Genomic DNA, 19,148 nt, shown 5'->3' with positions numbered 1-19,148 from the left:
GCTGTATGAGCCTGTCCAGGCTTAGCGGTGTCAGAGTCTATTACATTTTCAATGGATAAAGTATTTGATATTCCCAGTGACTATGCATAGCTAATAAAGTAATGCAGCATCCTGGTGCTGACAACCTTTGTAGTATTAGCCACAGCAGGTGCATAGTGTTGTCAGGGCAGCATGAGAATAAAATATCAATTTACAGAAATGGCAGGATCAAAAGGTAATTTGCTACTAACACAGCATTAGAAAGGTGAACATATTTGGACTGTGTTCAGATTATAGTAGACTTGTAAAAGTCCAGTTTTCACTGTGGTCTAGAAAGTCACTTTAAATTATATAAAGGTGAGGTAAGCACTTAACCCTATGCACCCTGCAACACAGACCTAACAAAACCAACAGCTTATCTTAAAAAATGCCTAACGGGTAGATAAACCCTATTTACTACTCTACCCTAGCACTGTAATATTTACAGACTGGATATATGAAACAATCCTACAAACACAGACAAAGTGTACAGTTTCTAGTGATTCCAATGAGCAGAGAAGATATGATGGAAGAGCAAACACCAGGCTAGCTTGTTTTGTCCACATACTCAGGGTCTTCTGCTGAATAATAAAAAACTGGAAAAAAAAAACAAGAGAAATCAGTGCATTTAACTAAATGGTACAGGTTATCAATCTAAAAACTACTATGAGCAATACAACTTAACACTGTTCTATTAGATTATATGACATTAAATCATCATTTAACTATTCCATTTTATAATACAACAAATACAACAATGGGGAGATTACCTATCCTAATCACATATAACATATTGTTAGAAATCTCACTCTTTTCATATCTGCAGTTCTCATTAAATACCACCAGACAATCCTGCAGGAAAGATCCCTCTTCAAACTCTTTCTGTCCCTGTCTCACAAATTTCTTTTGTTACCACCCTGTCACATGCAGGTGTACAGTAATATTTTACCATTGTCACCATCAGCATGCAAAAAAAGGTGAAAACTGTATTTTACTACTTAGAATACTTAAGGCCACTTCAGACATGCAGCTGACCAGTGTTCTACCCCAGGCATAACCACGCTTTAACTGAATAGGAATAGTTGGGAACTATTCACAGGTAACTGTGAATGTGGTGGCTCGTGGCACAATTCTCTGAAGCAACAAGTCACTTCTGGTCACAGTTGCTTTTCTGCTTCTGGAGGAAGCCATGTAACACATGCAACTGCAATACCCTGTGGTTTGGTTTTCTGCTCCCGGGCACATTAGAATTGTGAAAGGAGCCTTCTGTAAACCAAAGGTCCATTACCCATCCAGTAAGGGTTAATGGAAGAATGTCTTCCCAATCATATCATCTCCCTGAACGTTATGAATCAGTTCTTCCTATTATGGTTATATTGTTTATAAGTATTTTGGATAGCTTTATGTCATTTAGGAGGCTTGTACAAATAGAAAAAATTGATTCCTTACAAAAGCTCAAGTTATGTTAAGGTAAACAAAAATGTGCTAGTAGCGAAAGTTTTATTGCAGTAGAGACCCTGTATACCTCTTTTACAGTTTACAGGTCCCTAAAGTACTGCAGATGGAGCCAGAATGGCGGACAGTGATGTCAACACTGATGACGGAGTGCAGGTCAGCTCTAAGGAATACTTTAAAATGCTTACACTTATATTTTGCAATTAGATGATACAACAATCTCATGTCTGTAGCCACTTCTGAACCTGATACCTGGTTGCTTCCAGGTTAGAACTAGTGGTCTGATGAGTCAAAGTATATCTAAAATCAAAATCTTTATTTGGGATAATATTGACAAAATTTGGATAAAGAAACCTAACCATAATCACCCTATGATCTTTATAAAAACCTAATCACATGCCAATGTTAACATACTACAAAATGAAAACATGTTATTTTATACATACAGCTGATCCATTTTTGGCCTTAAAAAATTCCATTTGCATCCTATGAAATACTTTTAACTGACAAACCTGGAACATGCATGCAGTGTATGAAAGAGTCAGAATTTCTTATCTATATACTTCCAGGTTTCTGGTCAGTGGTTACCTTTGGATCTGAATGACAGCCAAGAACAAACATTCTCAAAGACACACTTCAGCAATGGCAGACTTAATTTTTTCTTGCATAACATATTCCGTTAATTATTAATCATTGACATCTGGTATTGAAGCTGAACACCAGGCAGATCTAAAAGACACAAATCAATGTTGTTCTGTAATTTTAAGGGCCCTTTCACATATATGTGTTGCTGTATGGAGTGCATTACTGTCATGCACATCTCAAACCTCAATTCAGTGATATTTATTCTGAATAGCACTCCAATGCACCTTCTGCTGCACAATGTCTGTGTACAATATGTACTGTGTTCCAGCATGCTGCCCCAAAAAATGCATATCTGATTTTTTTTTTTTTAATCACTGTGGTAAACAATTGAAATAAGTGTGTATTCATGCATATGTGCTGCAGCAGTGTACATGTGTGTATGGGCCATAATACATCCTTCAATTTATTTTTTCCTGAACCGGATTTATTAGTATTTATTTAGGATGAAATCAAAATGATGTGGCAGGTAAAGCAATCTGGAGTTCTGCTTTAAATACTCCAAACACAAAATCTAGTTTCAGACGAGTACAATTTCTGCATTGATTCCACAATGTGTTGGGAACAAAGAAGCACAGTAAATTTCATCAATAAACTCTCTCATTGTTCAGAGAAAATATACTGTAACCTTTAATAGTCCAGAAATTATATAATCAATTATTATTTTTGATATACTCAGAACTTAATAAAACCACTGGAGCCAGGGTGCACACCTACACTTGGAAAAAGGATCTGAAGGGCAATAAATCCAATGATGAGTGGTTTCACATGGTCCAGAATGGAATCTTGCTCCTCCAAACTCACTATGTTGGAATCTGCATACAAGGTCACGATAGGATGGTACCTGGTACCTGTTAGAATGAAACTTTTTTTCCAAGTACAACACAGGTCTCTGTTTTAAAGGTTAGGGCTAAATGGGTACTGAATAGCATGTATGGTGAACCTGTCCATTCCTCATCAGGTTCTGGAGCCAAATCTTTAAAACTTTTTGAATAGCGTATTTCAGGTGTACATACCCAGGGCTCTCTGGCTTGCCCTGCTTCACTTCAAGCCCTCAACGCCCACTAATATCTAAATTCAAATTGTGTACCTATATCCTATAAGCAGCTAAACAGATAATATCCAAAAACTGGAATAAAACAGATACTCCTGTAACACATGGCCAGGATGGATAACACATTTACTATTTAAAAATTATCCAGTACCCTAAATAATACCTACCAAAATTTTGCAAACATTTGGGAACCGTGGTTAATGTATTAGTTGTCTCATTTTGGGCAGGGTCCTCTCCTCCTGTGTCACTTTCTGTCTGTCATTTGCAACCCCTTTTTAACGTACAGTGCTGCAAATATGTTCCTGCTATATAAATACAATTTATTATTATTTAAACCCGGTTTTGATATCAAGCCTATAGCAAATACAAAATCCAGTTTCAGCTTTGCAAGTGGATCTAGCCCTTCTTCATTCTGCATTAGCATAGACCGGAACACCCCCCCCTTTCTTTAGTTGGTATCTACCCATCACCTGTTATTCCACCATCCCGATCCCCATGTTTTCAATAAGTGTAGGTTCAATCATTTTGTCTAGACTGAAAACAGTTTGTTAGGTGAATGCAACGCTGTTGAATGTTACTGTAACAATGCATGAAAACTGTGCAGCTACAGTATTGTTCTGGATTAGCTAAAATTATGTATTCTGTTCTATGTTTCCAACTGACTTGTAAGATATTTGTACTGAACATGATTGTACTAACCCTTGTTTTGAAATGAAATAAAAATGTATTAAAATCAAATCTCATATAATTGACACAGGTACAGTCCTTGTCTGTAGATTGAACACATTACCATACTGTTGGTAATTCCTGGACAAAAAAAACATAAATGTTAGAATTGTTGCAGTATGTGTGTAGTACATAAAACCTGGGGACAAGGATGGTGCTTTTGAGTATCTATAAGACCAAGTTGATTTAAGGCTATTTTACACTAGTGCCATGAAGAAAAGTGTTCATTACTACAACTCAGCACATGTGCTGGTATGCTGGATTGTCATTTATTATTAAAAGGATCCCAAACACACAGCTGTGTGATGAGCTTTCAAAAATGCAAAATTAACAATGTCTGTGTGTGACATGATGCATAAAATGTACTACATTGCATTCAGATGATTTGTTATTTTAGACTTTTTAACAAGTATTTTTTAAGTTATTAAAATCCAAACCCTTTTATACACCATCTGTATTTAGGTCATGAAAGAAATAAAATAACAAAGAAATAAAACACAACTATTTTTTTGGTAGCATGGATTTATTGACTTTAAAGAATCCTAAATATCCAGAATTTCAATAGCATAGGAGTGCACTTTTGCTGGTTGCATAACTAATACAGAACCTTTGTTAATACTAACTGTTTAAATTAATAGCAATTCTGGAAGACAAACTCAGTTGATAGAAAATATAAAAATTTTTACTGTACAAAATTTTACATCACATTCAAAAAGATACATGTCCATTACACCATGGTACAGAGTCAGCCAATAGAGCAGTAATGTACAGCCAAATAAAACATTTTCCACATTTACAGGTCTAAATGGATACAGATTTTACAGTGCTATTCACTCCCTTACCACACCACAAGAAAGAATATTACTAAACGGTCACATTTAAATTTAGTGGTCCTTTTAAAAAAAAACACTTCTAAAGAAAAAAACAGACATGGGATAAAAAAATGCAAATTCAACACTACTGCAGAAAACCAAATATGAAAAAAATTACACAATTTAATGTCAGTGTTTAGGTAATCCTCTGTTCAATTATTGTTTTTTTATGTATATTGCATGTATAAATGCTAATGCTTTGCAGTTTTGAAATCCTCAGGTCACTTTTTTTATTTTTTTTCTCTTGCCTGATTGTATCCAGATTGCACACAGGCTTTTGTGGGCAACTGCATGCTTTCCTGTATGACCGATATCAAATATTGGATTTAGTTTCTGCCTTTAGAGCTATCTGTACAGCTTGTTGGCAGTATACACCATGCAATCAGGTAATAATAAAAGTGGTCTATTTGTAATATTTTCCCATATAGATATGAAATGCTTTATTTTAAAGCAATGTCTTACTGATGCTTAAATTGTGTTATGGGTTTAATGGGCATTATAAAGTAAATGGCACCTGTGTCCTTTTGTATGGGGCTCTACAAGATAAAGTCACCTAATGTACAAAGCAGTATATTCGTCAGGGGCCACTACTACCAAACTGAAACACATCCCATAATATCCACCATTGGGGGAATCTTTATTTAACAAAAACATTTGTGTTTGTGCTCTCTAGAACATGTCAGTATTAAAAATGCATGCTAAATTTGTAACCAGTCATTTTTACAATGTATGTCTCTATCAGTGAGAAGTGGGAAAACAGAAAATTACAACCCATTTTAGGTTTTTTAACTATCTCAGCAAACAAGAAAATTGATTCATAAAAGTTTAGGAGCTTAACGTTATCCAGAAAAACAGTACTACTAAAAGTTCTTTGAACTACTAAAAGTTTGAAAGAGAAAAAAAATAAAAATAAAGGATATATAAAAAGAAGAAAAGCATTATGAACTACCACCTAGTTATAAAAAAAAAGCACGCCTACACTGCAAAGTGTTATTAGTAACCATCTCAACCTTTACTCAGCTTTTACAAATGATGTGGCTCATACAGTAAACCACATGCCTAAAAAACACCAATCAAAATATTTGAAAAGGGAATTCTTTTTTACCTCTATAAAAATTGTTTTTTTACAAATAAGACACATCATTCAAGGCAATGCTTTTAAAGTTTAGATATGGTCAAACACATGGGAATGATGTCATCAACTTCCCTTGAACAAATGAGCAATCAGAAGTTTTCATGGAGGAAGTCATTATAAATATGAATGCCTCTGATGAGAGCTGACGGGCTAAGAGAATGCAGAATTTATTGGGGGGTGATTACAAGGCTGTACCAATTTTTGATTCACATTCTAAATATATAAAACACAATACTGGAACAATGTTCTGATTAGTTTTCTGCAGCCAAAAGAGGCAATGCAAAAGCATTTCGGGCAGAGATTGTGTACCTATATATTTGATTCTCCACTGTAAGACATCATTAAAAATTGTCTTCAAAAAGTACCTATTTATAAGTTTATTATTTTTCTTGCATATCATATTTTGCAGTACAATACTAAAAGGGCGAGTAAATGTTTGGTTTTCTATAATACTTTATGTATTGCTGGTCTTTTAGAGCCTTTGGTTTTGAAAGTTTAAATTAGGTTGTCAGTATTTACTTGATTCAAATCTGTACTAGAGCTTGGGATTTACATAGATTCTATCCATACCTGGATGACTTTTAATTTATTAAAGCATTGTATATCATAGATACCTGGATTTTCTTTTAGAAAAGTTGTTTCTAACCTCCTTGCATTTGACAATATATGGGGCCCATGAATTATACACATATTCAAATAAACCTTGTGTTAAAAAGCTGGTTAGTTCCTCCTCTTCTTTCTTTGCTTCCGTCTCCCATTTCCCCCTTTAAGGTGATAAACCCTTTTGTTCCCTATTTAAGTAACTGTGAAGATTGTCATGTCACGCTATAATGCATATGTATTATATGTGAAGTATTTATCTTCTTCTAATCTTGTATGTTAATATCTCTGACCTCTGTATGGTGGACTCATTTTACTTTGCAAGGATATTTTGCCTATGTTTTTTCTTTTTGTGTTCTTCTTGTTTCTGTTGTTCAATTTCTTTTGTTTGTCTTATTCTGAAAATTATTAAAAATATTGAAAAGTTTTGTTTGAGAAATGAGCAATTTTGTTCATACCAGGTCAGTTTAACTGGCAGCAGTTATCTTTTTGGCCATCTGTAAGGGTTGCATTCTTCCACCACACTAGTGTACTAATGTTCCCTGAAGACCTGGGAGTTTTTTCAAAGGTTTCCAGATTTTAAAAAGGTTAAGAAAGGTTGTTGTAGATTGAATCCTTATAGTGACCATACTGGAAAATGCCTGCACATTACCTTTCAACACAGTCACTTAAAGTCTACACTGGAGGTACATGTGACAAGGTGACAACAAAGGAAAGCAATTAGGAGCCAGGGACAATGCTTTGTCACCTATAAGAGCAAGTGCCTTAACAAAACACTTCATGGAAGAATTATAATTAATTGAAAATGTTAATGCTTTACAGGGGTAAGGCTTAGCATAAAAAGGGGGTGACACCGAATAATATTTTGGGGAGAAGTCAACACTGCCCTGGGTCTGAAAATCTAAGAAGGTCATAGGGATACACTTCATGGCTAATACAGGTACCTCTGAAAACCACAGGCCTGCACTTTAACACTATTGTTACCTTTTTACATGAAAGGACTTTATTGTTAAAGTGAACATTTCCTGGATTAAAAGACAAAAGATCAAACTTTAGATAAAAACTAGGTAGGTAATCATTCACAAACCTGTAAACACTATGAAAAAAGACAACTCCCTTAAAGTTAAGAGTTGCCAGTTATTTTTTTTTTTTACAAGCCTATAAAACACATATGTAGTATATGAATGCCCTAAAATTATATATGTAACTGGGTCAAATGGGAAAAAATGAAATCAGGAATTTTCTTAATGAAGCCCTAATGATGTAGTAGGACATATGTTTATTTCCTATCAAATCCCTGACCCCCTTCCCTCAGCCCACCCTTGGCAAATCTCAATTAAGTAACATTTCTAGAGCTACTCAGATTTCACATATTTTCAGATGTTTTGCATGTTTAAAGGGACCACATTTTACTGGCTTGAATGGAATAATACCTACCAAACATGCAGCACAAATTTTTTTCTGACACCCTTTTATCCCATCTATCTATGAACACGCTCTTAACCACAGTTATGGAATCTGCTATCAAGGGTATTCTTTGAACCAAGTTATGTGCAGTTCCAATTCCAACAAGAAAGGGTGTCATTCCAGGCCATGGTCCACTTATTTACTGGAGTCTCCCTACCATGTCTAAATACTGCAGTAAAGTTAAAAAGGAAAAAAAAAAAAAAAAAAGAATAAAATGGTAATTTACTTACCCTACCCCCAGCTTCTGTATTACTGATGGTAACATCTCCATCCTTCCAACATATTCCCATAATTTGATGATGTTGTGAGATGTAGTGATATTTAGGCTGATATCTTGCCAGAAGGATGGCGATGTCACCTTCATCTAGGCCTTGCAGGTAAAGGCCTTGGGTAAGGAAAATATGTTTGCAAGTTTTCATTTCATTTCATTCAAAAAAAAAAAAATACTAAGAGTTTTGGATTGGGAGGCCTTTGCAAATAAGTGTACCTTTTTTTTTTGCTGCAAAACCAGCTTTTGCAACCCTTGTGTTAAGACGCTTCACTAAAAACACAATACAAGTATTTACCATTTTACAGAAAGGCAGGGGTCTTCATAAGAAATATGGGTATCTTTTGCTCTCAACCTGATAATGTAAGCATAGATAATAATATAGCAGAAAAAATATTGTTAAATGCACACAAATGTGTGCATAAGAATGTATTAGATAATGCACAATATATACGTGGACTATTTCAGAAAAACAGGTCTAAGAGGACTTGAAATGAAATGTAATGAAAGCTTACAATTATTTCATAATTGAGTAACTACTGTTAGATCAAATGACAATTCTTTTATCCTAGGTTGTAGAATCTTTGTGTACTGCTGTCAGTTATTCCACCCTGTTTCCACTTCTCACTTTAAGAGACCACACAGCATTTGTGTTTTTGTCTTACGAAAGCAGATTTCTGCAAACCTACTTCCTTGACTTCTCTAAGAAAAGAAAAAAATCTTACCCTAAAAGTTTGCAAATTTGCAGCAAACTCAAAAGTAACCTTAAATGAGGTATACAATTGTATCTGTAAAGCTTGATGGGGATCGCCGTTGAGTTGGATCCTATTATTATACTCCTTCTCAAATAGTTAATGTGATATCTATTCCGCTGTAGGATTCAATCCCACATGCCAAGACAAACATTTAGGTTAATTTTTTTGCTCACACCAGCAAGCTCCCTTCTAGCTGCATGACTGCTACACCAAAGCTGCTTTCCTTTAACACTCTTTTGGTTGCAGGTCATTATGTACAATGAAGGAGCAGTAGTCCTACACTGTAAGCAGCAACACCATGGGCCCAATCATAACGAGAAGTGCTGGGGAGGAGAAGAGTGCTGGTCCTTGTGGGAGGGAGAGAAATGGAAAGTATATTTGCTTTTATATTCCCCCTAAACAAAATTGAGCATTTTTCCTTTTAGTGCTGAAAGAGTCCCACAGAAAGCTTCAATTTTCATGTAACCTAAAGCTCCACTTTTAGAGCCCTTTACACATCCTCCCTATATGTGTAAATGAAAGATATTTATGGGACTCACTGGATTTCTAAAAGCCTTTTGAAGGTTGTCACAGTCCAAAGGGGCTCACGTTCACATGGAATTCAGAGATATCAGGGCTATTGTTTTTCAGGCCAACATAAAGGGAATTAAGGTAGCTTTATATTCTTGAAAATTTGGGGTAAAATGTCACCTAAAAAACATATTTATAGAAAAGATTTTTTGTATAAGAAGTCCCAGGCCATGAACAAAGCCTGTATCTGTGCAGTTGCTTTTTTTTTTTTTATCAAGCATCACAGTTTGCATATGAAAGTCTTAAAGACCATTCACAGTCATGAATTATTTTTTTTCCAGCAAATAACCCTGTTTAATTAGTAATTTTTTTATATTGATACATATTTTTAGGCAGAATTTTTTACATTTAGATATTGCCACTCAAAAATCCTTTATGGCTTAGGAACAAAGCATAATTTAAATATATTGTCAACCACTACTAACAAAGGGTTTCTAAACAATAGTACAGCTGATAAAAAGAAAATCCAAGAAGTCAGTCACATTAAATCATTTTCACCAACAATACAACTCACATGCCTAAATCATATGTAAACAACAAACACAGCAGGTAGAGTTAAGGCTTAATCCATTCAGCTCTGGAAGGGGTTGGCAAGGCACTGCATTCCTCCTGTTCAGTGCAGAATGGGTTAATGTAAATTCAGTAAAACAGAGAGAAGAAATCCAACAGAGGGAGTCATCCCTGGCTGCAATCTGAACCTCTGATGGTGGGTACAGAACTAACCATGAACATGACACTGAGATATCGCTCAGCAGACTAGATCTTTTGGTTACCCTGCTCCAAGACTCCAAGGCCAAACCTTTCAAAACGGGGAATACTTTTGCTACTGTTAATGCTGAAAGAAGGGGAACAAAACAAACATGTCTATGTTAGACCAATTAACAAAAACATTTCAAGTTGCACGTCATTCACAAAATCATTATAATCAGGTATGGGTGCAAGATTGTCCAACAAAAGCCACTCACAAAGTTACATAGCTAAAGCAATTATATGCAATAGGTAAGCAATTTTGCCCTTTTACAGTATATGTTTTGTATCAGTGTATTACAAGATTTCCAGCAAGTGAAATCATTATGGCTTTGTCATGCTCATATATGTATTAGGTCATACACATGACCTTTTCACAACTTCCACACAGCTGACTATTGCAGCAGAATCAGGTGTCTTTAGGTTCCGTTTTTCATTGAACACTAATTACGAGACTGGATATCAGAGAAGTGGAAGTTGCAAAAATTCAACTGGTGACCCAGTTGAAAACTAAATGTTAAAAACAAGATACTAAATATAACTTGCATACATCAGCAGAAGATTAGATTTTCAGACTGCGTAGCTGGATGCAGCGTACTGTTTTATGCTACCATCACTTTCATTTTCATTTTTTTTTGTGCCGGGATTTGTTAACAGAGGGTTCAGCTTGTCTGAGAGCACCATGTGAAGTAAGCTATTGGAAAATTTCTAACCCAGCCTTGGGAACTTTAAACACAGATCCTAAAGTGTATAAATACAAGGGATGTATATGGGGATGAACTGAATAGGGTGTATATAGGGATGAACTCCTATTTTGGTCTGTTAAACATACCATTGGAAGCATTTTGGTATTTCTGTTTAATTGCGTTAATTTTGTGATAAAGTCATAGTTGTCTAGTGTCTTCTGGGCATTCATGTATAAGCTTACAAACATGATTTAGTCTTTTTTTTTTTTTTTGTGTTGTTTGAGGACTGTATGTCAATTACTGGGTTTCCTCCGGGTACTCCAGTTTCCTCCCACATCCCAAAAACATGCAGTGAGTTTAAATGGCTTCTCAAAAATGACATATGACTATAGTAGGGACATTAGATTGTGCGCTCCTTTGAGTGACACTTAGTGACACGACTATGGACTTTGTACAGCGCTGCGTAATATGATGGCGCTATCTAAATACTGTGTAATAATAATAATAATATTAATAATAATTAGTCCTATGCTGTGGATAGGAAGGCAGTGGGATTAGTTAAAGGGAAACTAAACTGAAAGTTAAAAAAAAAAAAATTAAAACACCTTTAATTTCCCAGATCCCTCGATCGCACTGGAGATATCCTCGATTGGATCCTGCGCCGTCCTGGAATTGTCTTTCATCTTGTCTTCCTTGTTCTGGGTACATTACTTAATCTCGCACTGTGCAGGCATGAAATTGTGTGACATTGGCGTGAGATTGGCATCTCTTTCCCCTTAATATAGGAAAATATCTCCTCTAATTCTTTTAATAATTGTCTACCCTTTTATGTAAAGTAAAAATTTTAGTTTAGGTCCACCTTAAGTATTTTAACAAAAAGAGTATCAGCAGGCCTGACACCTTTCAGACATCAAAAATGCTGTTTGATGTCACCTCAATACAGGACATGATCCGAGTGAATTTCTAGCAGATCAATAGGTATTTTCTGTACCAAGGTACCATAGGTAAAATGCGTGTACTGCATACATGTTTTTTTTTAACCTTGACATACCCATGCATGGGAAAGACCTGTCACAAGTTGCTAGCCAGCTTGAGCAGGCTTTCAACAAGTTCCAATTAGTAATAAAGCCTACTAGCACCTTGTTTGAGGTGGCTCTCAACATAGTTGGTAATGGAGCCTTCCAGCACTTTAAAGTGATAGCATTTCCTTTAAGATCTGTGTTTAACATTTCCAAACTGAAACTAAAGAATATCATAAGGGTTTGACCAAAGCTGCTCAAAGTTTGACAAAGTATTGCCTTGCTTTTTGCAAAAAGTTTAAAAGTTAAAAACAACCTACCCTTTGAAAGGGAAACCTAATCTCTTGAACAAAGAAAAGCCTTTTTGTAAGTATCTGTAAAAGTACAGTATACTATATCTATTTATGAAAGATGTATTGCTATGTATTATGCACCTGTAAAGTGTGCTAGTTAGAAAAAAAATGATTGCAGAATTTTGGTAGTAAAGGAGAACTCTACTTGCTAATGTAGCTATCTCCCAAATGTATGTAAAGTAATCATTGTTTGACGATAGAGAACTCAAACTAAAGCTCTTCGAATAATTGGAAAGCAGGCCCAATGTGTACTGCAGTTTGTGCAGTTAGGGCTGTCAACATTCTGCCATGATCTAGTTGACTAATATACTGCAATGTAAAGTCCCAGTGAAAAGGGGTATTGTAGAAAACTCAGGAGACTGCATCTTGTAACTTCCTCTTATTGTGCACAAGCAATATTGATTTAATATTTTATAGCAACACATGTGAATAAGGGGCATTTGTTTAAAAATTGACAGCACCAATTTTAAAAACAGGTATCAATTAAAAGTTCCAAAAAGGAAGAGGAGTGTAGGTTGAACCATGTTAAATTAGTTACAGAAAAAGGCATCTATTTAGTGACCACAGGAAACACCTCAGCCTTTAGAAGTATTTCCTCCATTTTAAATGCCAAAGTCAAAAGCAATTTTTTATTGCAATTTCTTTTTTTTTTTACTCTCACACCTAAAAGGGGAGATATTACCGTTTTGTATAATGTAAGACAATGTGGAACAGTTGTGCAAACTGTGAAGTGGTGTCATTTGATGGACAATCTTAAAAGTACATACATATACACACACACAAAAGCTGCAAAAGTGCTTGTTAGAAGGACACAGAAGAAAAGCACTCAGTGCAATGATTCACTAAAATGCTGGTAACCCTGTTTTAAAAAAAAAGTTACTGCTGGCCCATGGTGCTTGTGAAACAAGATAAATAGCTGGTTCTACAATTAGTGCCAAGTAGTTTCTTGCAGTCAGAACTGGTTATTCAAGCAAACAGCCCACACCAAGAGAACAGCAGATGGGAAAGATCAAAGCAGCAGAGACATCCAAGGGTTAAAAAGATATTCTAATATTGGTGATTATTTGTTTTGTAGATGCAAGGTAAGTATCCACGAAGCTGTAGATTAGCAGAAGAACCATGGAAGCATGCAAGGCAGAACCCAGTTAAATTGCCAGCAGCTATAACCTATGAGGAGGAGGAGAAAACATAGTTAATCAACCGTTAACATTATTGTAAAGTAATTAGTAATACAGAAAGATTAGTAAAGATATATAGTGGTATTAGTAAGGTCACAAATACCAAGCAGATACTAGAGGTGGCAAATTATGTTTGGAACAAGGAGCAGAGTTGGCTGCAGTAAACAACAGGATATACATTTCCTCCTAACTACATAGAATATCCATACAAATTGTTTAGCTTCTAAAGATCAAAGGCATCCAGGTACAATGGTAGCCAATTATTATATTAAGTTGATGAATGAGGCTTTTCTTTTTGTTTTCTTCTTTCCACTGTCCCTTTTACGTTTTGTCTTTTTTCCCCCTCCCCTTCTATTTTGTGCCTATTTATGTAAAAACTAGGACTTGATATGGAACTATTAGTTCTGAAGGATTTTCCTTATCTCGTATTACATTTGAGATGGCTGTATTTCTGGTTAGCATTTCTTGTTTTTTGTTGCTGTCCTCTTCAAAAAAGATTATGGCTAATCCTTATGAGGTTACATTTTGTTTCTACAGAGTATCAATGTTTTGCTTGGAGAATTTATATGAAGCATATTTGTTTGTGAAATATGCAACTATCTGAACTTTATATGCATTCTTAAAAAAATAAAGAGAATCGGCTCATGAAAAATGTTATGTGATATATGGAAAAATAAAAACATTGAAATAGATGTGTTATCTTTTTGCTTCCTTAAACATGTACTTTCATTTTTGTAATGGCTACTTGGCATGTCCATAAAATATGAGCCTGCGTCAACATTGCTTTTTTTAAATTTACCACTACAGAATGGCAAAATACCCAGGACTTTACAATTTAATAACTTCAGTACCATAAAACAGTGCGGAATGCTGGTTTAATATGGAATGAAGCAAACAATTTATTTATTAGCTACTGGGCAGTGAATGTGAACTCCATGCTGAAAAAATTGGTCCTTTGTATAGAATTTGTGCCAATGTCTTTGGAAATGTCCATGAAAAGTGAAAAAAGTAAAAATGTCAGAGATGCAGAAAGAAGTAAAGCAGCATGAAGGCGTATTGAAGGATCAGCAGTACAAATCATTGCAGAGATATCCAAGGTGCGCCAGGCCCCACAACAGGATCATGGAGAATGGAAAAAAAGAATGCCAATGACGAGGACATCAACAACAAATTCCAAAAGGTGAAGATGGGGAAAAACAGAATTATTAATAAAAGGTGACAAAGTTGTCAAGGAATCTTGCAAGCCAACACTTTGATTTTATTAACAAAATTAGTATGTTCTAAAGTTAAATTTGTATTGATCCTTTGCTTACATAGCTTGACACTGCAGCTTGAGACACTATTTCTTATAATTTGAACACATCAATTTTTTTTCTGCCATTTCATTGCAATTTATTCTTTTCATGCATATTAAACAAAAACACCAGCAATAAACCCAGGCAATTAGCACTTTCATAAGGATGTCATGGTCTTGTTTACTTTAAAGTAACTTACGCGTGTGAAATATCTCACTTGTGTCCCCCGTTTACACCATGTTTCCAAGCCCCATGTATTTTTTTTTTTTTTGGTTACACACCACAATGGGTTACACAGACTATTGGCATAAAGTACTTTGATCACACATGCTTATTTCTACGTCTTTAAGATCAGAATAATAAGCATCTCTTTTGTTGGGAAAATCTTGTACAATAAGCTCATTTGGTTATAGTCATGTGATCAGATTTATATTTATCTTGAATGAATAATGGATATTGATGGAGAAGTAAAGTCTTTGTAGTTTTTCCTGTGGGCCTCCTCTAGGTATGTATTTTTATTGTATATTCAGTTTCTTCTGTCGAGATTTGTTTTAAAAACAGGTTTAATTTAAAAAAAAACTAATCAATGCCATTTCCAGCACTACTGAACAATTAAAACATTATTCCAATTTTGTAAGCCAGAACCATCATCACTTTTGAAACTAACAAAGTTCTTTTTGCATCTGGGATTATTAGTTCAGTGTAAATGACCGCTATGAATATTCTAATAATCTAGCAGTTATATATCCAGCACAGTGTCCCCTTAGCAGCGTCACAGATGCCTATGTGAGTCTAGAGCCCTTGCTGTTATTGGCATAATGTATCTAGCTACTTACTCTGCAGATTTCCAGAAGTGACCAGGATGTGACAGCCTCCGGTTGAGTTTTGGCAGCTTTTCCAGCATGTCCATAAGGTGGGTAAAACTTGGCCTTTCATTTACATCAAAAGCCCAGCAAGCAGCAAGGATCTCCTACAAAACAAGTTCAGAGAAAAGAAGGATAAATCTTAAGAATGTGTACAGGTAGTCCGGGAGTTACATACGAGATAGGTACTGTCGGTTTGTTAAATTTGAATGCAAGTTGGAACGGGTACAATATTTTATTAAATGCAATTAGGACAGATGTTTGTCCCAACATATTATTAGGCAGCATGGTGTCAGTTACTGTATAAAATCAACACTGTGAGTTAATTACAAACAAAAAAAAACTTTATGAAGCCTGGACATAAACTTCTGGAGCAAGCTGTATTTGATATGCAAAAATAAACAACTGCAGAGTTTGTCTTGGTCAATAAAGAGTAACAAGAGTTTGCAGAACAGCAAAAGACTTCTTCTGCAAGTCATATGAACTGCCTCCCTCCCTCCCATCAAACCTCTGTCCTGCACACGAACGAGCAGGGAAGCCCCGTTTGATATTTAGGAGGCGTCTGTATGTCGGGTGTGCTTAACTTGGGGACTACCTGTACTTTTTTTTTTCTCTGTAAAGTTAGATAACCATGTTGGTGCCATACGTTAGTGTAAAGTGCTCCAAAAACGACAGGGTTCTAATATAAAATATGCAGTTTCACCAGCAGGTTGCTGCTTTTCCTAACCCTTCCGTTCACCAATGATTTTGTGTAGTCAAGGTGTTTCAGGAGAGGGGCCAAACACCAATAAAGGTTGGGAAATAGGCTGAAATTGTTTTAGGCACACTGCACAATACCTTGAGCTACATGTGAATGAAGATTGTGTGGGAGCAAATTTACATTTGTGGTGGAGTAGTCTATATTCTAAGTGAAGTCCCTGGATTATTTTGTTTCTGAGATTTATTCACATAAACTGCAGACTTTGTTACATAATAAGGTTTTATTTAGATGTTTGTTATGCTAAGTGCACTATATCTTTGTAGTTTATGGTCATGTTCAAATATCTGATTATTTAGCTGCTACAGTGACAGTTTTTAAGTGTGGTTTTAATATTCTTTACAGAATACTTACAGTAACCTCTTTGCCAAGACTGATGGTGGACAACAGCTGCTTAACACCTTCCCCACTTCCAACTTGCCATATAAGAGCCTCTGCTGCTTGAATTTTGAAAGGCCAGTCCCGAGCTTGAAGTTCATACCACACAGTTCTATATTGGTTTTGAAAAAAAAACAAAATCACATTTATCATTTTATATATTTACACTGTTACAAAACTATATTTAAAACATAAATATGTAATACATATTTAATACAGAATGCTCCCAAGACATTTTTCAATGGGTCTTCCCATAGACAGGCCTGCAGTAGCTGCTAAATTATAGAATGTCTCTAACTTAGAGCACACAGAGCTGGATTAATCAGAGACAGAAAGGGGGTTGTATCTATTCTCTTAGTCCTTTAGTGGTGTGTTAATTCTGAAGAGAGCTGAACAGGATCAGTTTGTTAGTAGTGTTATTTTTCAACTTATTTATAAAGCGCCAACATACTAAACAGCACTGCACAATAAGTATGGGAAATGTCAGAGAAGCAAACAAAGGAATTTGACAAAATTTCTAATTTGTACACATGGCTACACTTCATTATTGTAAAGCCCAAGACACATATTTTAAAAACCATTATTCAATAATAATTAAATGAGTGATAGCTTGGTTACCTCACTTTGTGAAATTAACAATGGAACAGGATGCTTTGCCGTTGTTTATATGTTTTGTATTTAGTGATATATATGTTTACATATTTTATATGTAATATTTATATATTCTGTATATATTGTTACATATTCTATACATTACTAATATTAATGTAACCGTTGATCTATGCATACAACTGCATGATGCATGGAGAAAAAAAATGATCATCATAATGGCCAACAGAAAACATGCCCTGGTAATAAACGTAAAGAAAAAGTGAAGAAAATTGCCTTAGATCTACAGAAAGAAATTTTACACAGTAAAAGCCACCTTAAACCCTGAAAAATAACTTTTAATTTCTGTTCCTATTTCTTCTGTTAAATATTACACAAAGTTTTTTCATTAATACAAATCTTTTTTATTTGTAAAAAAAAATAGCAGTTGAAATGATCCCAGAAGAAATCTTTTGAGCAGATAAATCTCTGCCTGTGTTGCACTCCTATCAGTTAGTAGTTTTCTGCTATTTCTGAACAGAGAATCACTTTCCTCAAGGAGAAAAAAGAATTGTGTTATGCAGTCCTATTTCCCTGTGCTTAATGAACAACACTGCATACTAAAGATGTAATTTAGTAATTTTGTAATAGAAAGGAAAATAATGCCTAAAAAAAGAAAATTATTGCAGTGATTTAAAATCTAAGGACTGGTAAACTGCAATATTTTACATTTCAGTGATTTTAGATGCGCTTCATTACACGTCATGTGACTGAAAGTCAGCACAATCATGTGACACTCTACAAAAAAAAAAAAATACTTTATATGATTCACACATGACTTTTAACCTCACCCAAAAGCATAAACGTCAGCAGCTTTGGAAAATGGGAGCTTATCTTCGTCCTTCCCAGGAGCCATCTCACGTACGATTTCTGGGGCCAGGAAGCAAAGCCAATCATGGCTCAAGGTCAATTCATTCTCACGCCTAACAGACAGAAGCAGGATGCATTTCAGTAGCAAGAAAAACAATATTAAAAATATATTTAAATTTTACATAAGGCTTCAAGTTGAACAGTGTGTAAAGCCCTAGCCCCTTTGTGGCAGAATAAAGGCACAGAAAAACAGTGCTCAGTACTTCTCTTCAGTTCAAGCTCATTTGTCATTTTTTGTTTCTTTTGCTGACCAAAATCAGTACTATATGCTGCCTGTAGTGAAAAGACAATACTGCAATAAAATCTCAGTGTTATTAGCTCTGTTTCTCACAGAACACTTGACTCTTATGGAGAGAGAAAAATGCCTATCCTAGGCCTACAACACTGTTTCCCTATAGTTAAAATATGGGTGGTGGGCATTGACACCCTAAGACATAATGTATGTTGTTGGAAAAAGTGCCAAAAAATCAAAAAAAAAACTAATGCAGTCACTGTGTTCAAAGACTAGTAAGCTGCAATGCAATATATTTTTGTACTTTGTTTTTAATACACCTAAATATCCTATGCATGTTTTTAATATGATTTAATCCTAGTAAAAATGAATGTAATACTTACTGATTTATATATAGAAAAGGGTTTTTAACAAATGCTCCACTACTCTATGTTGACTAAGCACCGAAACTTGCTGTAGGTGAGCAGATTTCTCATACTCATTGTCATTTAATATCAATATAAGACCACTCTTGTGTATAACATGGCTTTTGTCCCCTAACCAAAACTTATTTACTTTTG

The 19,148-nt window shown here is 35.1% G+C and overlaps 1 protein-coding gene across 1 annotated transcript in view; it reads right to left on the bottom strand.

Annotated features, from left to right (window-relative positions):
- Positions 1 to 4,399: 4,399 nt before the first annotated feature.
- Positions 4,400 to 19,148, bottom strand: part of KSR1 (kinase suppressor of ras 1) — a 92,912-nt gene continuing 78,163 nt past the window's right edge. Inside the window, exons 16-19 of the mRNA XM_072405115.1 lie at positions 18,278 to 18,430; positions 16,815 to 16,950; positions 15,677 to 15,810; positions 4,400 to 10,397 (exon numbers count right to left, since the gene is read on the bottom strand). Of these exons, the coding sequence (XP_072261216.1) occupies positions 10,319 to 10,397; positions 15,677 to 15,810; positions 16,815 to 16,950; positions 18,278 to 18,430 (502 nt within the window). The 3' untranslated portion in view covers positions 4,400 to 10,318. The remainder of the gene's footprint in view (positions 10,398 to 15,676; positions 15,811 to 16,814; positions 16,951 to 18,277; positions 18,431 to 19,148) is intronic.

Source organism: Pyxicephalus adspersus, chromosome 1, assembly GCF_032062135.1.
Source record: "Pyxicephalus adspersus chromosome 1, UCB_Pads_2.0, whole genome shotgun sequence".
Taxonomy (NCBI): domain Eukaryota; kingdom Metazoa; phylum Chordata; class Amphibia; order Anura; family Pyxicephalidae; genus Pyxicephalus; species Pyxicephalus adspersus.
Note: the sequence above shows the minus strand (reverse complement) of the source record. Positions and strands in the feature narration are given on the sequence as shown.